Raw genomic sequence first — 16,684 nt, 5'->3', positions numbered from 1 at the left:
AAAGAAAGTTTTTGAAGGGAGGGAGAGATTTTAAAATTAAAGAAATGAGAGGAGATAAAAAGGCTATCCTAAACACAAATTTAAAAGTTAAGAGTTGAAAAGATCTGACCAATGGAATGCAATCAAATAGACAAAAATGTCATATAGAAACCCATTTCCTCTGGACTTTAATCAAACAATAATCAACAAGCAATGGGAAATATCCAGACATTATGAAGATCAATGCATCAAATAAATATAGCCACATCCAAGCAAGTACTCCAATAGCTAGAAGTCTTCATTGTCTTCCAAATTATTAGATGAAATATTCCTTAATCAACTCAGAACAAAACATCAGACACAAACAATCAAAATAAGAAATTAAGCACAAAGACAGAGTAACAGATGAATCCAAAGCACTCAAAGGTCTTGCATAAGATGAAGGCATAATTTAAGATAGCTCAGACTCAGAATGTGGGCATTGACCAAGTCCTTTAGCATATGGAATGTTGCCTAATCCTAAGTCCAAAAGTTCAGATCAAGTTCAACAGTCCACCAAATGTTTTTTAGGGTTTTTCTTGTTATTAAATGTTTTAAGGTCCTAAGACCATAAACAAAACCAAAAGCAAACAACAAATATATACAATCACAAGATATGGCTCAAATGAGCAAAGTGAAAAGGACTTGAAACATAAACAAGTTATATGAAATGTAAATGGAAATGGATGATAAATGACTGAAATTTAAATTGCATAATAGTAAATGACTTGAAAGTAAAGCAATATTAACAAGAGTTAGTTAATGGTTAGTCAAATGTTAGTGGTGAATTTTAATTGATTAAGTCATTCTTTGGAGAACACTCAACCATTCATTCACAAGTATGAATCCTTAAACCAAGACATCTTCCACGAGAAGGGCTCCAACTTGGATAATTTAATAAGTATGCCACTAGCTCCCATGGAAGGAAAAAAGGTCAAGTCTCCACACAATTCCATGAAGAATGGGAGACTTACAATCTCACTTACTAGAATGCTATGCCTTGAGGGTCAAATTTAACTCTATGTTAAGCAATCATAATTTGACTTATGTAGAAGTCACAACTATCTGAGGCCGGGCAATAAAAATATAGGTGTTAATGCATGTTAAAGATTTGTTACAAAGAACCAAACTCCTAAAACATACCACACACTAAAAGAAAATGGGAAAGACCTATCTCAGTCATACTTGTATTGATTCATCTGACACAAGGTTATTGATGAATCAATTAGCCTTTAGACATTAGAGATTTCATTGGTCAAATGAGGGAATGTGGAAGAATATGGATGAAGATGAAGAGGGATGGGAGGATAGAAACACAAATTGGTCATGAGAGGAATTTCATCAAATCAAAACCATCCATTCATTTTGGGAGATGAAATGTATATTTCATCAATCCCCTAAGTCCAATGGTTTTGATCCAACAAAAGTCAAATCAACCATGACCAATGCCCAAACAGAAAGTCAAACATCACAAGACCATAAAAATGGCTCAACAATATTTTTAAACAATTAATCAATTAAAAATCACATTAAAAATGAATTAAAATACATTTTAATTTGGTCAAAACCTAAAATCCCTTCAAAACACCAAATAAATGGCCAAGGGATATATCCTAGGTCAAAGAAGGTCAAAGGACCTTAGACAAAAGATTTCACAATTTTTAGAAAGTCAGAAGGATTTTTAAACAATTAAAAATATACACAAAAACACTTAATTCATGAAAAAAATAGAAAAATCAATCCAAAAAATAATTTAATTCAAAATATGGAAGAGAAAAATATGTAAAGATTTTTGGTGAAAGTCCCATATTTTTTGGATTAAAAATGTATTTATTATGAATTAAACAAAATAAAACAATTAAATGGAAAATCAGAAAATATGGAAAATCAGGGGCCATCAGATCTCCCTCATTAATTGAGGTGGCAGATCTGATGGCCACGCGCATGTGGAATACAATGGACCCTGGTCAATGCATCACATGCGGGGTATTTAAAAGGGACGGTCAAGATTAGAACGTGGAACTAGATCAGATGGTTTGGACTTTGTCAACACACCACCGGAGCCCTAGCTCTGGTCATCTTCTCCGGTGGACCTCACCGAACTGGTCCACCCTCAACCAAATGAAAAATGAAAAGCGAGGACATGTTTTTGAAGGAAAAATGCTCAGGAGCACGAATTTGACCTCCATTTCTTCCAATTTCAAGTATATTGAAAGATACATGGATTTAAAAATTGAGGTTCATGATCCGAGTTGCTTCGATTTGACCTCAAAGCAACTCAATCTTGTTGCCTGCATTAGTAGGACTTCAGCCAACCAAAAATTACTTGAAATGATGGAGAATTGAGAGAGAATCGAAGAGAAAAAGTTTCACAAAATTCACCTTCTGTTTGCAGCGATGAAGCTCGATTTGGATTTCAATTGGCTTGGGCTTGCCTCTACTTGCTTGCAGGAGATGAAAGAGATGATCAAAAGGCTTGGATCCTTGGAGTTTCAATCCCAAAATAGAAATGGAATTGAAGCTCGATTTCAAATGAAATCCTTAAGGTTATCCTTTCAATGGGGTTTGGGGAAGAAGCAGGTCGAAGCTTGGGCAAGAGGATCCTCATTCTGATCACCAATGCCATGTATTTATAGAGTTCTTGCATTATTTTTCACACACTTCAAAAATTGGCCAAAATTGGAAATGTTAGTGCATGCTTGCATGGGCGTGTGATAGGCCTATGAGATGATTGGAAAAGATCCACAAAAGATCATGAATGATGCTGAAAGTTTAACACGAGGCCATGCATTTGTAATTTAGAAATGATCATGTGATTCATCCAAATGGAACCAGGAAGATTAACCATGCGCAAGATATTCAAATCTTGTCCAAATGAGGTGATCTTGGACTTTTTGGAAATGTGACATCAAAGGGGACAACTTTCATGTTGAACACTTTTCCATTTGAAGCTTGGATCATGATAATTTTGAGTTGGAAGTTTGATAAATCAAACATAATTGAAATTTTTCTAAGTACCAAGTCAAATATCCACTTCTTCCACCTTGAATAACTTTTGCTATGAGCTTCAAATGGAAAAAGTTCCTTCATTAAAGTTGTAGCTATTTGAATCCTCTTAAATTTAGTCACAAATTTCACCTTATTTGCATTTGGCATGAAGTAGTTATACATTTTTGAAGTTGAGGAAAATTGCTTGTTCAATAATGATGGCCCAAAATGACCTATAATGTTTCCTCTTTGCCCATGACCTTTCAAGTTGAATTTTAAGTTTCTCAAAGAATCAAAGTTGGAGAATACATATTAAAATTGATCATGAAACTTGGATGGACTTCATATTATATAAATTGAGCAAGTTATGGTCCTTGGAAGTTGACCTCCTAACTAGGGCACAAACAAAATGACCTATAATGTTTCACCATAAAAATTGACTTTCCAAGAAAAAATAGCTCTTGATGTCAACATGAAAGTTGTTTGTAATGTCATAAAGAGTAACGTTTCTCTTGGAATCATTTTCATATGACAAAAATTGTAGGATATAGGATCTAGGGAACCCCAGTTTTGACCAGTTGACTTTCTCTGGTCAACCTCTTTGAACCAACTTGCAAACTTGAAGTTATCTTGATATTTGGGACTAATGGAGGATCATATATGTATAATATGATGTAGTATGAAGTATACCTTGAAATATTTGATCAAATGATGAATAAACTTACTGAGGAAGTCACACAGGATACCTAGATGAATTAGGGCTTCCAAGGCAAACAAGCTTCAAACTCTTGATGATTTCTTGATAAAAATGATAAGTGAAGATCATGGGGATCCATACATGATGTCTAGAACATTTATGAACCATATCTTGATTGATCTCCTTGTACTGAGGGTCTTAAACCCTAGATGTGAGTTTGATAGAGCATGGGTGGATGCACACACTACCTACAAAAGAAGTAAAGCTATACATAGACATATTTTTGGCATTTTGGTTAGTAAATAATAAAAAACAAGGTATGATACAATCAAATGTGCTTGGTGATCTCTCCCAATGCAAACCCAATGAATGAGGCATAAGGAGGATGCCAATGTGTGATCCCAAAGCCAATGCATATGATGAGATAACATGAGGGATCTTAGGGTCAAAATTGGGGTCTTAAAGTATCTTGCTTTGAACTTTTCTAGATCACAGCGCCACCATTTAAGCAGAACACATAACCAACTTGCAATCTAAAGTCGTCCTTATTTGTCTTGAAGTTAGCATCGGTGTATCCAATTACAACAAGCTCTTCCTGACCTCCATATATCAAGAATGAGTCCTTAGTCCTTCTCAAATACTTAAGGATATTCTTTACAGCTACCCAATGAGCATCACCAGGATCAGATTGGTACCTACTCGTTGCACTTAAAGCATACGAGACATCTAATCGAGTACATAACATGACATACATGATAGATCCTATATGGAATATTATTCATGTGATCCATTTCTTCCTTAGTTGAAAGGGATTTTGTTTTTGATAGACACATGCCATGTTCCATATGTATGAATCCTTTCTTGGAATCATGCATATTAAAGCGTCTCAGCACTTTGTCTATGTATGTACTCTGACTTAGCCAAGCAGTTTTTATGATCTATCTCTATAGATCCTGATTCCTAATATATAGGCTGCTTCACCTAGGTCCTTCATAGAAAAGCATTTCCCCAACCAAGTCTTTACTTGTTGCAGGGTAGGGACATCGTTTCCAATGAGTAATATGTCATCTACATATAATACCAGGAAAATGATCATGATCCCACTAAACTTCTTGTAGATACAAGGCTCATCTTCATTCGTGATGAATCCATATTGTTTTACTGTTTCATCAAAACGAATATTCCAGCTTCTGGAAGCTTTCTTCAATCCATAAATTGATCTCTATAACTTGCATATCTTTTGGTCTTCTTCTGGTATGTCAAATCCTTTAGGTTGTGTCATGTACACATCCTTAAGAAGATTCTCATTAAGGAAAGCAGTTTTGACATCCATATTCCATATTTCATAATCATGATATGCAGCGATAGCAAGTAAAATCCGAACAGATTTAAGCATTGCAACTGGTGAAAAGGTTTCATCATAGTCAACCCCATGAATTTGTTTATATCCTTTTGCAACCAGTTTTGCCTTATAGGTATGCACCTTACCATCCATGTTAGTCTTATTTTTGAAGACCCACTTGCATCCTATAGGGTTAACTCCTACAGGAGGCTCTACCAAGGTCCAAACCTGATTTGTGTACATGGAATCCATTTCAGATTTCATGGCTTCTAGCCACTTCTCATAATCAGGACCAGTTATGACCTCTTGGTAGGTCATACGCTCATCTTGATTCATGAGTAAGATATCACCTTGATCAGTTATGAGATATCCATATCTCTCAGGTAGGTGAAGTATCCTGCTTGACCTACGCTGGTCTTATTCTACTTGAGCAGGTTGCTCGTCCACAACTACTTGTGTTTCTTGCTCCAAATCCTCCATAGGTGTATCAATGCTTTGTGATTCTTGAATTTCTTCAAGCTCTACTTTCCTCCCACTGATTCCTTTGGAAATAAAATCTGTTTCTAGGAAAACTCCAGTTCGAGCAACAAATACTTTGCCCTCAGAAGGATTGTAGAAGTAATACCCTCTTGTTTCTTTAGGATACCCCAAAAATAAGCATTTGTCTGATTTAGACTCAAGCCTAGTTGAAATTTGTCGTTTCACATAAACTTCACAACCCCAAATCTTCATGTAAGACATATGTGGTTTCTTACCACTCCATATCTCATATGGTGTCTACTCAACCTTTTTGGATAGAACACGATTAAGTGTGTAAGCTACTGTCAATAGTGCATGTCCCCAAAAGGAGTTTGGAAGATCGACGTGATTCATCATGGATCGTACCATGTCTAACAAGGTTCAATTTCTTCTCTCAGATATACCATTCCATTGGGGTGTTCCATGAGGAGTAAGTTGGGATACAATCTATATTGAACACAAGGCATATACCGTGTCATCCTTGTCTAGTTCAATATTGGACCCTTAGACATTTAACCTGTTACACAAGATGGGCAAATTCCAACTAGGTCACTCATGTCCCTCAGCATGCTTCGTGGAGTACCCATCAACTGTCTTTATGGTCATCCAGTTACAAACAATGTTTGATCAACAATAAAGCACTCGACTCTACATCTAGGGTCCATAGTGGTTTCAGGTCGAAGGGTGGTATACACCACTATCACCATGAGAATGACTTATGACACTTTGCATAACATTTTATGTAGTATTCTCATAGCGGGTCAATCCAGTATAAATATTACTCCTAATATTGATACTTATGTTTAAGAGTTGATAACTCCTTATCCATGATCCATGAGATGTGATCATCAGTATATATATATATATATATAATAATCTCAATGTTTTAATGTTATCCTACTTTACAACAAATCTCGACTACAAATACTTTAAGAATAGTGTCCTTATGTTTAATGTGATCTCATGATTAAGTCACACTTGATACATTAACGGACTATCTATTCTAGAGACTTTATTAAACAAACATAATAAAGAAAAAGCCTTTTATTATTAATAAATAATTCGGTACAAGTACCAAAAGTATTGACCTCTAGGGCTTACACCAACACTGTCACCCTGAATGATGTCTCCTCATTGTTCCATCTCCCCATCACCAATAGAATTTGGACGGCTCCTGCTATTAGCTCGTCGCATGCAAGTTTGATTGCTACATGAGATTTAGGAGTTTCTAAGGAGGTCGTGCTAAAGGAGTTTGACTTCAATAGGGGAGCTCACTTTCATGTGTCATGGCTTCGGGATAGATACGAGGAGCTTATTGTGACACTGAGATATGAGGTCTCTGCTAAGGTGTACATGTTACATCTAGTAGCATGTACTCTTTTTGCAGACAAGTCAGGTGTTTATATTGACGCCCAATAAGTGTGGTTGTTCAGTAGCCTCGACGTTACCAGTTGGGCTCGGGGTTACGTTGCATTGACCATCATGTATACAGTACTTGAAGTGGCGACAATATTTGAGACCAGACAACTTGTTGGTTATTTGAGTCTGTTACAGATATACTTGAAATTATTATTTATTGTTGATTTCCTATTTAATTTTTATGAATAACATTTATTAATTATTATTTATTGTGTATGTGTTATGATATCAGTACTAGATATCCGAGCATTTCCCCACCATCTGTGATAGGAGGGTGCATCATTCTCTAGTGGGGGGGCCCATAGGCGAGGAGATGGAGGGCAAAGCAATCAAATCCCAGAGGTGTTGTGAGTACATGAGGAGGCTAGATGCACTGACTGTGGATGATGTCATATGGGCACCATACACTGATCATAAAGTCCACCGTGAGTTTCATGACTCTTCTTTATATTTAGGTTATATGCGGTGAGAAACATGGTCGCTAGACACTTACCTGAGAGGTGTCTACGACAATATGGTTATGTTTAGAGCATCCTACGACCAATTCCGGATTTACCATATGCGGGCATTAACAGTTGGTTTCATAGTAACATCATCGGCTCTGGTCATGCCATTAAAGATCGTGCAGTTCCGGTTCAGCGTGCTTCATAGTGTGAGGATGGTTACTTAAAGTGGTACCTCATTGTATCACACCCACACATCATCCCATATGTTGAGCATACAAATGATATTGGGTCTTCTGATTATGGGGTATCTGTCGATGACGTGCCGCTGCCGCCTCCTACAGTTGGCGCCGATGACCAGCAACGTCTCCAGATGATTGCATTTGTTATGGATAACCTCATAAGGTGGTAAACCCAGATGACGAGGTTTATAATGGATTATCTTGTGCTGCACACATAATCCGTGTGGGGGCTATTTAGACATTGTTATCTTTATGTATTATTTGTGTATTACATGTAACATTACTCAGACATCTTCATCAGAATTTTTTATTAGATGATATTTTTGATCTTCCATTCATGCAACATCAACATAAACTAACATTTGACAATGGATTACATAATTTAAACATAACTTTTAAAAACGGTGATAAATAAGAAAACCTAGACACTACCAGATGATTCTGGACGTTTCATCGTCCTAATTATGTCATCGCAGACCTTGAAATCTTAGCATCCAACTCGATCGACCCCTTTGTTAACCTACATCGAAATGATCTCCACATATCCTTCACATCTTCATCGGTCTTCAACTCGGGAAGCCTGAACTCTACAGGGGGCGAAGCTCCGTTGAAGTACACTTTTGCCTTGATCAAAAATTGATGAAAAGACACTTTTGAGATGTTTTTATCAAACAACAACTAACCACACAAAACTATCGGTGTAATCACAGTCGTCCAAAACTGTCGGCGTTTAAAATTTGAAACAAATAACACTATCAGAAATTTCACTTTAGTTGAAATTTCTAGTATAAAATGATAAATTCAGAATTTCTAATATATATTAAAAAATTTTAATACACTACCAAAAATTTAAATTATATCGGAAATTTGGATTTTGACTGAATTTTGAAAAAAAATAAAACTATGGAAGTGTATATCTGATGGTGACAAGTTAATTCATCATATTGGTGAATGGAATGATCACCAACAAAATGAATAAGGAAGTTACTTTTATAATATTGTTGCATAGTTTTAGCATCTTTTAATACAATTGTTCTTAATTTCATACATCACCAAATAAATATTCATAACTTAAAAAAGTCTTTCTTTATAAACTCCCTTCTTTTTCTTCTGTCTTTTCAAAGATCGATCCGACTATATTAATTTTGTATCACCTTCTTACATATTTTAAATTAAATTTAATATATGCATGAATATCTATCACATAAATACACATCACATATTTTATTGCATAAATACTTAATTTGAACTAAAATCAAAATTAAGTAAAAAAAATAGTTTATATTTTCACACTTATAGCATATTGATTTGAACATTGATATTTAAAAATTTAAATTCTTGTTTTATTTACCACTAATATCCGTATGAACATAACATTTTTTGTTGAGTATTTTTCATTTATAAATGTATAGGTTAATCTTTCAGTCAGAAAGAATTAGAATGGACAATAATTTTTTTTTTAAAAATTTAACATGGTTGTATATTCAAAATTGAATTTGAACCCAAAAACTTTTTAAATAAGAGAAAGAGTTTTGTAACTATATATTATATTATCTAAGTACTCTTGGATAACTCATCCCAATAGTCTTGGTGTGGGTGTATTGAGGCTAGTTTAAGAAAAAGGAAACATTTACTAAAGATTCTTTCTTACTATTTTAGTGATTTCTTAATGTAGAAGCATTGAGTAGTTGTGCAATAAAGTATTATTATTATTAGTAAATATCATCCAAATATCTTCTCTAAATAAATTTTATCATAGATACTACTTTTACTTTCCGCGGTAAGAGTGTTTGCATTAGCTGAAAATAGAAAGGTTACATTACATACATTACAACTGCTGCTTGTGTCATGTATCTCTGTCCAACAATCACAAAAAGATGACAATCTCTTCCACTTTCTCGACTCAAGCAAACGCGCTTCTCAGAAAGAACTTAACCTTCCAGGTACTTTACTAAATCATCCTTTCACACTTCATTCAAAATAGCTTCTTCCATGCCATAACACAACTCATTTTTCCGTTTTCAAGAAACGCAACAACAAGACAAACATTCGCCTCATTCTATTCCCGTTCATCCTCTGCGTCTTTCTCTTTCTCCTCCAACCTTTAATCGACAACCAATTCGATAAACCCCAATTCAAATGCGGTTGCGGTTGTATCAACAACACCACAACGTGTAGCGACTCAGAGAAGCTTTGTGGAATTCAGTATTCCGATCAGAATCAAGTTTTGGCCTGTGCTATTCCTAGTCCACCGGAATGGCCTCCTCTCTTGCAACTTCCGCCCGGAAAGCCGTGGTATCCGCCGGTTTATACCATGCTATTCACAGCTGAGAATCACTCCTTTGGACAGAGTATAACTTGTTTTTAATCGGTTACTATTATAGTATTATGTTTCGATTTTCAATTGCTTCATGTGTCTTTTGATGATTTATGTTTTGATACATTCACAATGTCTTTTGTTTGCACAGTTGTGTCTGACAATATGTTTCCGACTGTTTTAACTATGGATTACTCTGATATCATGGCTAGTTTGGCATCAAATATGCTGGTAATTTTATTTATTTATGTCTAGATTTCAAATGTTACTATAATTTTGGGTATTAAGTTGTTGTCGTCCGTGAAACTGTGGAAATAATATAGGGATCTGAGGCAAAGCCGGAGAGCAACAATTTTCTTGAACCTGCTTTCACTTCTGATCTTCCCATTTATTATGTACAAACTAAGTGCCCTCAGGACGACCTTCTATTCCCACCAATTTACTCGGTAGGAGGAATTGATGCGCAGCAGTATATGGAAACATTTCCATTCACGATAGCAGGCTTTCACGTGGATATAGGTATGAAATTACCTGCTATGGCGATGTATGATAACATAATCAATAGGTGATGCCGTGCGTGCATGCATACAGGTGTTTTATGATGGAAATTTACAATCCAATGTGCCATTTTTATGTTTCCACGAGTTGTGTAGACTAAGGATATCCTGGATGTGCAATGTTTGACTATGACTTTGTCGTTAATGGTTGAATTTATTTCCCCGTGATGTAGAAATCGGATGTGCGGATGGTATAAATTTATGGCGTAACAGTTCTTCTGAGATCAATAATGAGTTATATGAAGGTCATGAAAGAAGTTCCCCACAGCGGATCAATCCAATATTTTCAGGTACTTTTATCATTATGTTTCAGCATACATAATGTGTGGAAGAAATCGATACTCATGTTTATATATTGTTTTGACATTTGACAGCTTTTGATTTTCTAAATTCAAATGAGAACGGATTCAATGCTACTGTATGGTACAAGTCAACCTACAAGGATGTCACTAATTTTGGTCCTACTGCATTGTTGCGAATTCCTCGTTCTGTAAATTTGGTATATTTCTAAAACTTGTTTTAATGGCTGCGTCCTCCTTGTCACTGGTATCCTAAATCCCTTTCGTATACGTAACAACAACAACAACAACCAACCCTATGAATCTTGGAAAATAAGTGAATGATAACTAGCATGTTATGCATGCAGATATCAAATGCCTACCTGCAATTTCTGCGTGGACCTGGTACCAAAATGTTATTTGAGTTTGTTAAGGAAATGCCAAAATCTGAGACCCCATTTAGGATTGAGATAGCTTCTCTCCTGGGCGGTCTATTCTTTACATGGGTCGTCCTGCAACTCTTTCCGGTAAGTGCAGAAATATCTAAGGAAATTTATCAGCATGAAATACATTGTGTAATTAGAGAATTTAACAGAACTGAGAGGACAGTACTGACATTGTATTGCAGAATTGATAACTACTGGCCAATTTTGAAATTTGAAATAGCTGTGATATTCTTACCTATGTCTAAATCAGCTATATATGTCTGTAAACATGATGTAAGTATGCATTCATTTTGTATTTTCTTGTCATGGAACAATACATGGCTCGGATTCAAAGTCAACAATTGCATCTAACATTGAACCCAAACACAACAGAAAAGATGTTTTAGTTGATTTTATCTGTTCAGCACGAGTAAGCTCTATATGCATTTAATGTAGGTTGTTCTGACATCACTGGTTTATGAGAAGCAACAAAAATTAAGAATCATGATGAAAATGCATGGTCTTGGGGATGGGCCATATTGGATGATTACATATGGTTATTTTCTTGCCTTATCAGTGATCTACATGTTGTGTTTTGTGACATTTGGCTCAGTATTAGGTAAGAACATAACCATTAACTGTCTGTTCTCGACATTTTCCTGTTCTATCTAATGTTACCGACTTCATTTTCAGGACTGAAATTCTTTACCTTGAATGACTACAGCATCCAATTCGTGTTTTATTTCATCTATATAAACTTACAAATTACATTGGCATTTCTGTTGGCTTCCTTTTTTTCAAGTGTCAAGACTGCTACAGGTTTATTTATAACTACTTCAAGTTGTTTACAATAAAGAGTGTTAATATTGTTGATAGCTACTTCAAGTTCTCAGATCTCACTACTGACTTGTATGTATACTATTTGCAGTAACCGCATATATAGGTATCTTTGGAACCGGGCTATTATCCGGGTTTCTATTCCAATTCTTTATCCAAGATTCGTCATTTCCAAGTAAGTTATATGGCTGAAGAATTATACCATTCCAAGTTGTTCGCATGGTTTCCACGATGATTAGAAGTTTTATCTACATAAATTTCACATCAGTGTCCTTTATATGTATCACATGCCTCTGTTGGCAGCTTCAAACATTCTACCTTGTTGATTTCATATGCAATTTGTGCAGGAGGATGGATCATTTTTATGGAGTTGTATCCCGGGTTTGCTTTATATCGTGGGTTGTATGAGTTTGCACAGTCTGCCACCAGTGGAAGTAATGTGGGGACTGATGGTATGCGGTGGCATGATCTGAGTGATAGCGCAAATGGCATGAAAGAGGTCTTAATTATAATGTTTGCTGAGTGGATAGTAGTACTTTTTGTTGCTTATTACATCGATCAAGTGTTTTCGACAGGAAGTGGAAAAAGGCCACTTTTCTTCTTGAAAGGATTTCAAAAAAAACCTCTTTCATCATGTAAGACGCTCAGTATTCAAAGGCAGGGGTCAAAAGTTTTGGTTCAGATGGAGAAACCAGATGTCATGCAAGAGGTTAGCTTTATATTTATTGAATAAATGAAATCTTATTATGGATTAAGAATTAAGGCATCCCAAATGCAGCATTCAGCCTCCTAACATTAGACTGCAATAACGGGGGAAATTCCCACACAATCTTTTTCTATTTTGAACATCATTTTTTATTATAAAAAAATTTAGCACCAAAGAATGAGTCTTACTTCAATAAAGCAACTCCAGTGGGGTTATTGAAGTAGATTTTTAGCTCTAAGAACTAGTTCTTAACATATTTAGCATTGGAGATGAATGAATCGGTTTGCCAGCATAATGTATTAAATGATTTCTTCTTTTTGTCTTTAGAGGGAGAAGGTGGAGCAGCTGCTACTTGAGCCAACCATTGATCATGCAATTGTTTGTGACAACCTAAAAAAGTTCTATCCGGGAAGGGATGGAAATCCAGGGAAATTTGCAGTGAGAGAATTGTCCCTTGCTGTGCCTCGAGGGGAATGCTTCGGTATGCTTGGTCCTAATGGGGCCGGGAAGACTTCTTTTATCAGTATGGTCAGTTAAAAGTTGATTTTGTTCAATATATTCAGACTTTTGAAAAATTACATGATACATATGTGCTTGGTCCATTCATATAAGGATGTATGGACCTTTGATACATATGCTCATTTCAGTTTGCTACGCAATTCTACTATAATTCAATGAATCATTTTTTATCCTTTGAATGGTATTCTTCTAATTTTATAAATCTAATCTGCTTATGTATGCTTATAGATGATTGGTCTCACTAAGCCAACATCTGGTGCGGCATATGTTCAAGGCCTGGACATAAAAACTCACATGGATGGAATATATACTAGCATGGGAGTATGACCACAGCATGAGTAAGTAGAAGTTTCTTCCAATGTTTACGTTTTTTCTGAAACCCAATTTGTATCAATTGAAACAGTTTCTAAATTTATTTCTCATGATATTATAGCTTGCTGTGGGAAAGCTTGACAGGTAGAGAGCACCTACTTTTTTATGGTCGGCTTAAAAATCTTAAAGGTCCCGTCTTGACTCAAGTAGGTTCACTCCACACGAACTCTGGTGCGATAAATAGGTTTTTTAGGTTAGTTAGAGAAATGAAATTGGAAAATACGGTATTTCATAATTCTTGTGCGATGTTTTTAGACAACAGTATGTAGAAAAACATCATTCCATATCATTGTTAGTTTTTCCTAAGTATTTAGTTAACGTGAAAAAGAGTATTTAACGACATGTTTCTCAACCAAGTTTTATTGCTAATTTTTCTATTAGGAGTATGGATCTATAAAAGATATTTGCAGTTAAATGCAATTTGAACAACTTTCTCTTAATATTAACTATTTATCTTCCATTCTATTGTTACAGGCAGTAGAAGAATCTTTGAAGAGTTTAAACCTTTTCCATGGAGGGGTTGCTGATAAACAATCTGGAAAATACAGTGGAGGGATGAAGAGGAGGCTTAGTGTTGCAATTTCATTGATTGGGGACCCCAAAGTTTGTTTTTTCTTTTCAACCCAATTTGATCATTTTATTTTGAATTAAAGAAGAAGATTAAAGTTTTCTTATTCTGTACGTGCTAATTTAAATTTAGGTTGTTTATATGGATGAGCCGGGTACTGGATTAGACCCTGCTACAAGAAAATGCCTATGGAATGTTATCAGGCTTGCAAAACGGGATCGTGCGATCATTCTGACCAGTATTCTAGCCCTCTTTCATGGACTTATTAGCAATATATTATGCTTCTTGTTCGTTTATGCTTTAGATGTATTAGCCTGTTTTAGATTTGATTCCCTAACAACTTGAAGTAAATATTTATTTCTCTCTCTACATAAACAGATTGTTAAATCTTGATTTTTTTTGCTTTCAGCACATTCTATGGAAGAGGCAGAGGCACTATGTGATCGATTAGGAATATTTGTAAATGCTAGCTTGCAGTGCATTGGAAATCCAAAAGAGGTACATTATACTGTTTTTTTTCAAATTACTGCCAAATAGAAAGTGCAAACTTGAATCGTACTTTTGTTGTTTTGTCATAGCTGAAAGCGAGATATGGAGGAATCTATGTGTTCACAATGACAACATCTTCCGATCACGAGAAGGATGTGGAGAACATTGTACAACAGCTCACCCCAAATGCCAACAAGATATATCATCTCTCTGGTACACAAAAATTCGAGCTGCCAAAAGAGGATGTTAAAATAGCGAATGTATTCCGAGCTGTTGAAGTTGCGAAAAGAAACTTCACTGTTGTTGCATGGGGTTTAGCTGACACCACATTAGAAGATGTCTTTATTAAGGTTGCACGTGAGGCTCATGCATTTGATACCTTGTCGTAATTTTTACACATTATGCAAGGCTATGTATTATATGTGTACTCTACTATACAAACAAGCGTTGGTGTGATTTGTCTCTAATATTTTCTCTGTTTGAGAGTAATATCAAAAGGAGGAAAGAGTTAAGAAATTTGTAGTAGTCTCCGATATTTAGGTATTATTTTTTCTTTTGACAAAATGAAAGTGATTAATTTAAGTATGAATTTACTGTAAATGGGTATAGGATGAATCCAAAAGTGTATCTTCAAATTAAATTTTAAGAAAAAATATGAAGTGATTGTTACTTAAAATGGTATTTTGGTGTAAAGATGGTGAATCAGAAAATGTATTTTCAGATTCTCTGAAGAAATTTCTTTTTTCACCGGGATAAACAATTATAATAATAAAATTCAATCTTCTACCTAAGGTAACAATGGTAGAATCTATTATCGTTGCAATTGAACAAAACAAAAGTGGCACTAGTGTATCTTTAGGGCCACTGATGGAGCCACGGATTATAACTTGTGGAGGAAGCATAAATAATTTATGAATTTATAGTAGATTATGGACTCGTTATTTTAGTTTTTTTAAAAAAAATGATTTTTATATTATTAGATATTTTTATGTAACATTAAGAGTTTAATTGAAATACACCATCAGTTAATCATAGACGTCGGATATTAAAAAAAATTTGATTTTTATTTTAAAAATCTATAAAGTAATACAAACGGATATTAAAAGAAGTTTGATTTTTACACTGACAGTATAGTAATTAATCTCTAAAATTAATTTATAATTTTTTTTATAAAAATTTATTTTGAATAGTTATTCTTAAAATATTATTTTAATTTGAATATTATTTTAGTTATTCTTAAATTTGGTTTGAATATTAAAATTTTAAAAAATCATTTAATTTTGAAGTTATTTTAAATAGCTTTTTATAAAATTATTTTTTCAATATAACTTTAAAAAAAATTATAATTACGAATAAAATGTATGTTTATATTATAGGATTTCAAAATTAATCTTTTAATTTAGATAAAATAAATTTAAAAAATTGTAATATTTTGAAAAATATTTTTATAAAAATTATTTTTGAAAATACAAAGAAAAAATCTTTTTTTTTTTTTAAATTTAAAACAAAGAAGCTCTATGTAACGCCTCATACATACACGTCTATGGAATAATACGTAATGGTGTCATAAATGTTACATGAAAATCATTCATAAGTTTATGTATAAGTAATAGTATTAGTACAAAGTACAAAAGTCGAATACATCATGGCTAAAATAGTACAACACTGATAGTATTAATACATAATTTCAAGAATAAGGTTGAAAAGCTCAAAACACAGCGGAAGAACTCTACTACTGAAACATCTTCAAGCCATCAAGTCATCTTACCATTTCCTTTATTTCCTTTGTCCTGCCTCAAGCTACCTGAAAAGAATCAACAACATTAGGGTGAGATTACTAAATCTCAGTGAACCCTCCTATCTTCCCTCCTATCTTATGAGTCCACTAGACTCTAGAGGATAAACTGACCTTATCCAGATGCATGCAACACACTTTCACTCTACTAAG

At 34.5% G+C, this 16,684-nt stretch overlaps 2 protein-coding genes across 6 annotated transcripts; both read left to right on the top strand.

The window, feature by feature from the left end:
* Positions 1-9,429: 9,429 nt before the first annotated feature.
* On the top strand, positions 9,430-14,861 carry LOC127073818 (ABC transporter A family member 6). Of its 5 annotated transcripts, XR_007785870.1 has the most exons (17): positions 9,432-9,611; positions 9,695-10,019; positions 10,137-10,216; positions 10,309-10,504; positions 10,716-10,832; positions 10,917-11,041; positions 11,189-11,539; positions 11,702-11,864; positions 11,939-12,064; positions 12,174-12,257; positions 12,430-12,791; positions 13,116-13,316; positions 13,536-13,645; positions 13,741-13,825; positions 14,154-14,282; positions 14,657-14,745; positions 14,826-14,861. XR_007785870.1 is itself a non-coding variant. In XM_051015045.1 (14 exons), the coding sequence occupies exons 1-13, from the start codon at positions 9,546-9,548 to the stop codon at positions 13,632-13,634; spliced, it is 2,295 nt and encodes a 764-aa protein (XP_050871002.1). In that variant the 5' UTR covers positions 9,432-9,545; the 3' UTR covers positions 13,635-13,645; positions 13,741-13,843. The 5 variants fall into 5 exon arrangements, 1 of the variants encoding a protein (XP_050871002.1); XR_007785871.1 differs by lacking the exons at positions 14,657-14,745; positions 14,826-14,861 and having other exon boundaries at positions 13,741-13,808; positions 14,154-14,206; XR_007785872.1 differs by lacking the exons at positions 14,154-14,282; positions 14,657-14,745; positions 14,826-14,861 and having other exon boundaries at positions 9,431-9,611; positions 13,116-13,311; positions 13,741-13,831.
* LOC127136260 (ABC transporter A family member 7) lies at positions 13,886-15,125 on the top strand. Its single transcript, XM_051062843.1, has 5 exons — positions 13,886-13,903; positions 14,154-14,282; positions 14,380-14,485; positions 14,657-14,745; positions 14,826-15,125. The coding sequence occupies exons 1-5, from the start codon at positions 13,886-13,888 to the stop codon at positions 15,123-15,125; spliced, it is 642 nt and encodes a 213-aa protein (XP_050918800.1).
* The last annotated feature ends 1,559 nt before the right edge of the window (positions 15,126-16,684 follow it).

This window comes from Lathyrus oleraceus, chromosome 4 (assembly GCF_024323335.1).
Source record: "Lathyrus oleraceus cultivar Zhongwan6 chromosome 4, CAAS_Psat_ZW6_1.0, whole genome shotgun sequence".
NCBI lineage: Eukaryota > Viridiplantae > Streptophyta > Magnoliopsida > Fabales > Fabaceae > Lathyrus > Lathyrus oleraceus.
The sequence above is the reverse complement of the archived record's forward strand: the minus strand, read 5'-3'. Positions and strand labels throughout refer to the sequence as shown.

What these genes read in the sequence shown, in the direction of transcription:
- LOC127073818 (XM_051015045.1), top strand. Translation starts at nt 9,546, where the DNA reads ATGACAATCTCTTCCACTTTCTCGACTCAAGCAAACGCGCTTCTCAGA. An exon ending in GAATCACTCCTTTGGACAGA is followed by an intron (nt 10,020 to 10,136) that starts GTATAACTTGTT and finishes TTGTTTGCACAG; the next exon opens with TTGTGTCTGACAATATGTTT. An exon ending in AGGCTTTCACGTGGATATAG is followed by an intron (nt 10,505 to 10,715) that starts GTATGAAATTAC and finishes CCCGTGATGTAG; the next exon opens with AAATCGGATGTGCGGATGGT.
- LOC127136260 (XM_051062843.1), top strand. An exon ending in TCGTGCGATCATTCTGACCA is followed by an intron (nt 14,486 to 14,656) that starts GTATTCTAGCCC and finishes TTTTGCTTTCAG; the next exon opens with CACATTCTATGGAAGAGGCA. An exon ending in GCATTGGAAATCCAAAAGAG is followed by an intron (nt 14,746 to 14,825) that starts GTACATTATACT and finishes GTTTTGTCATAG; the next exon opens with CTGAAAGCGAGATATGGAGG.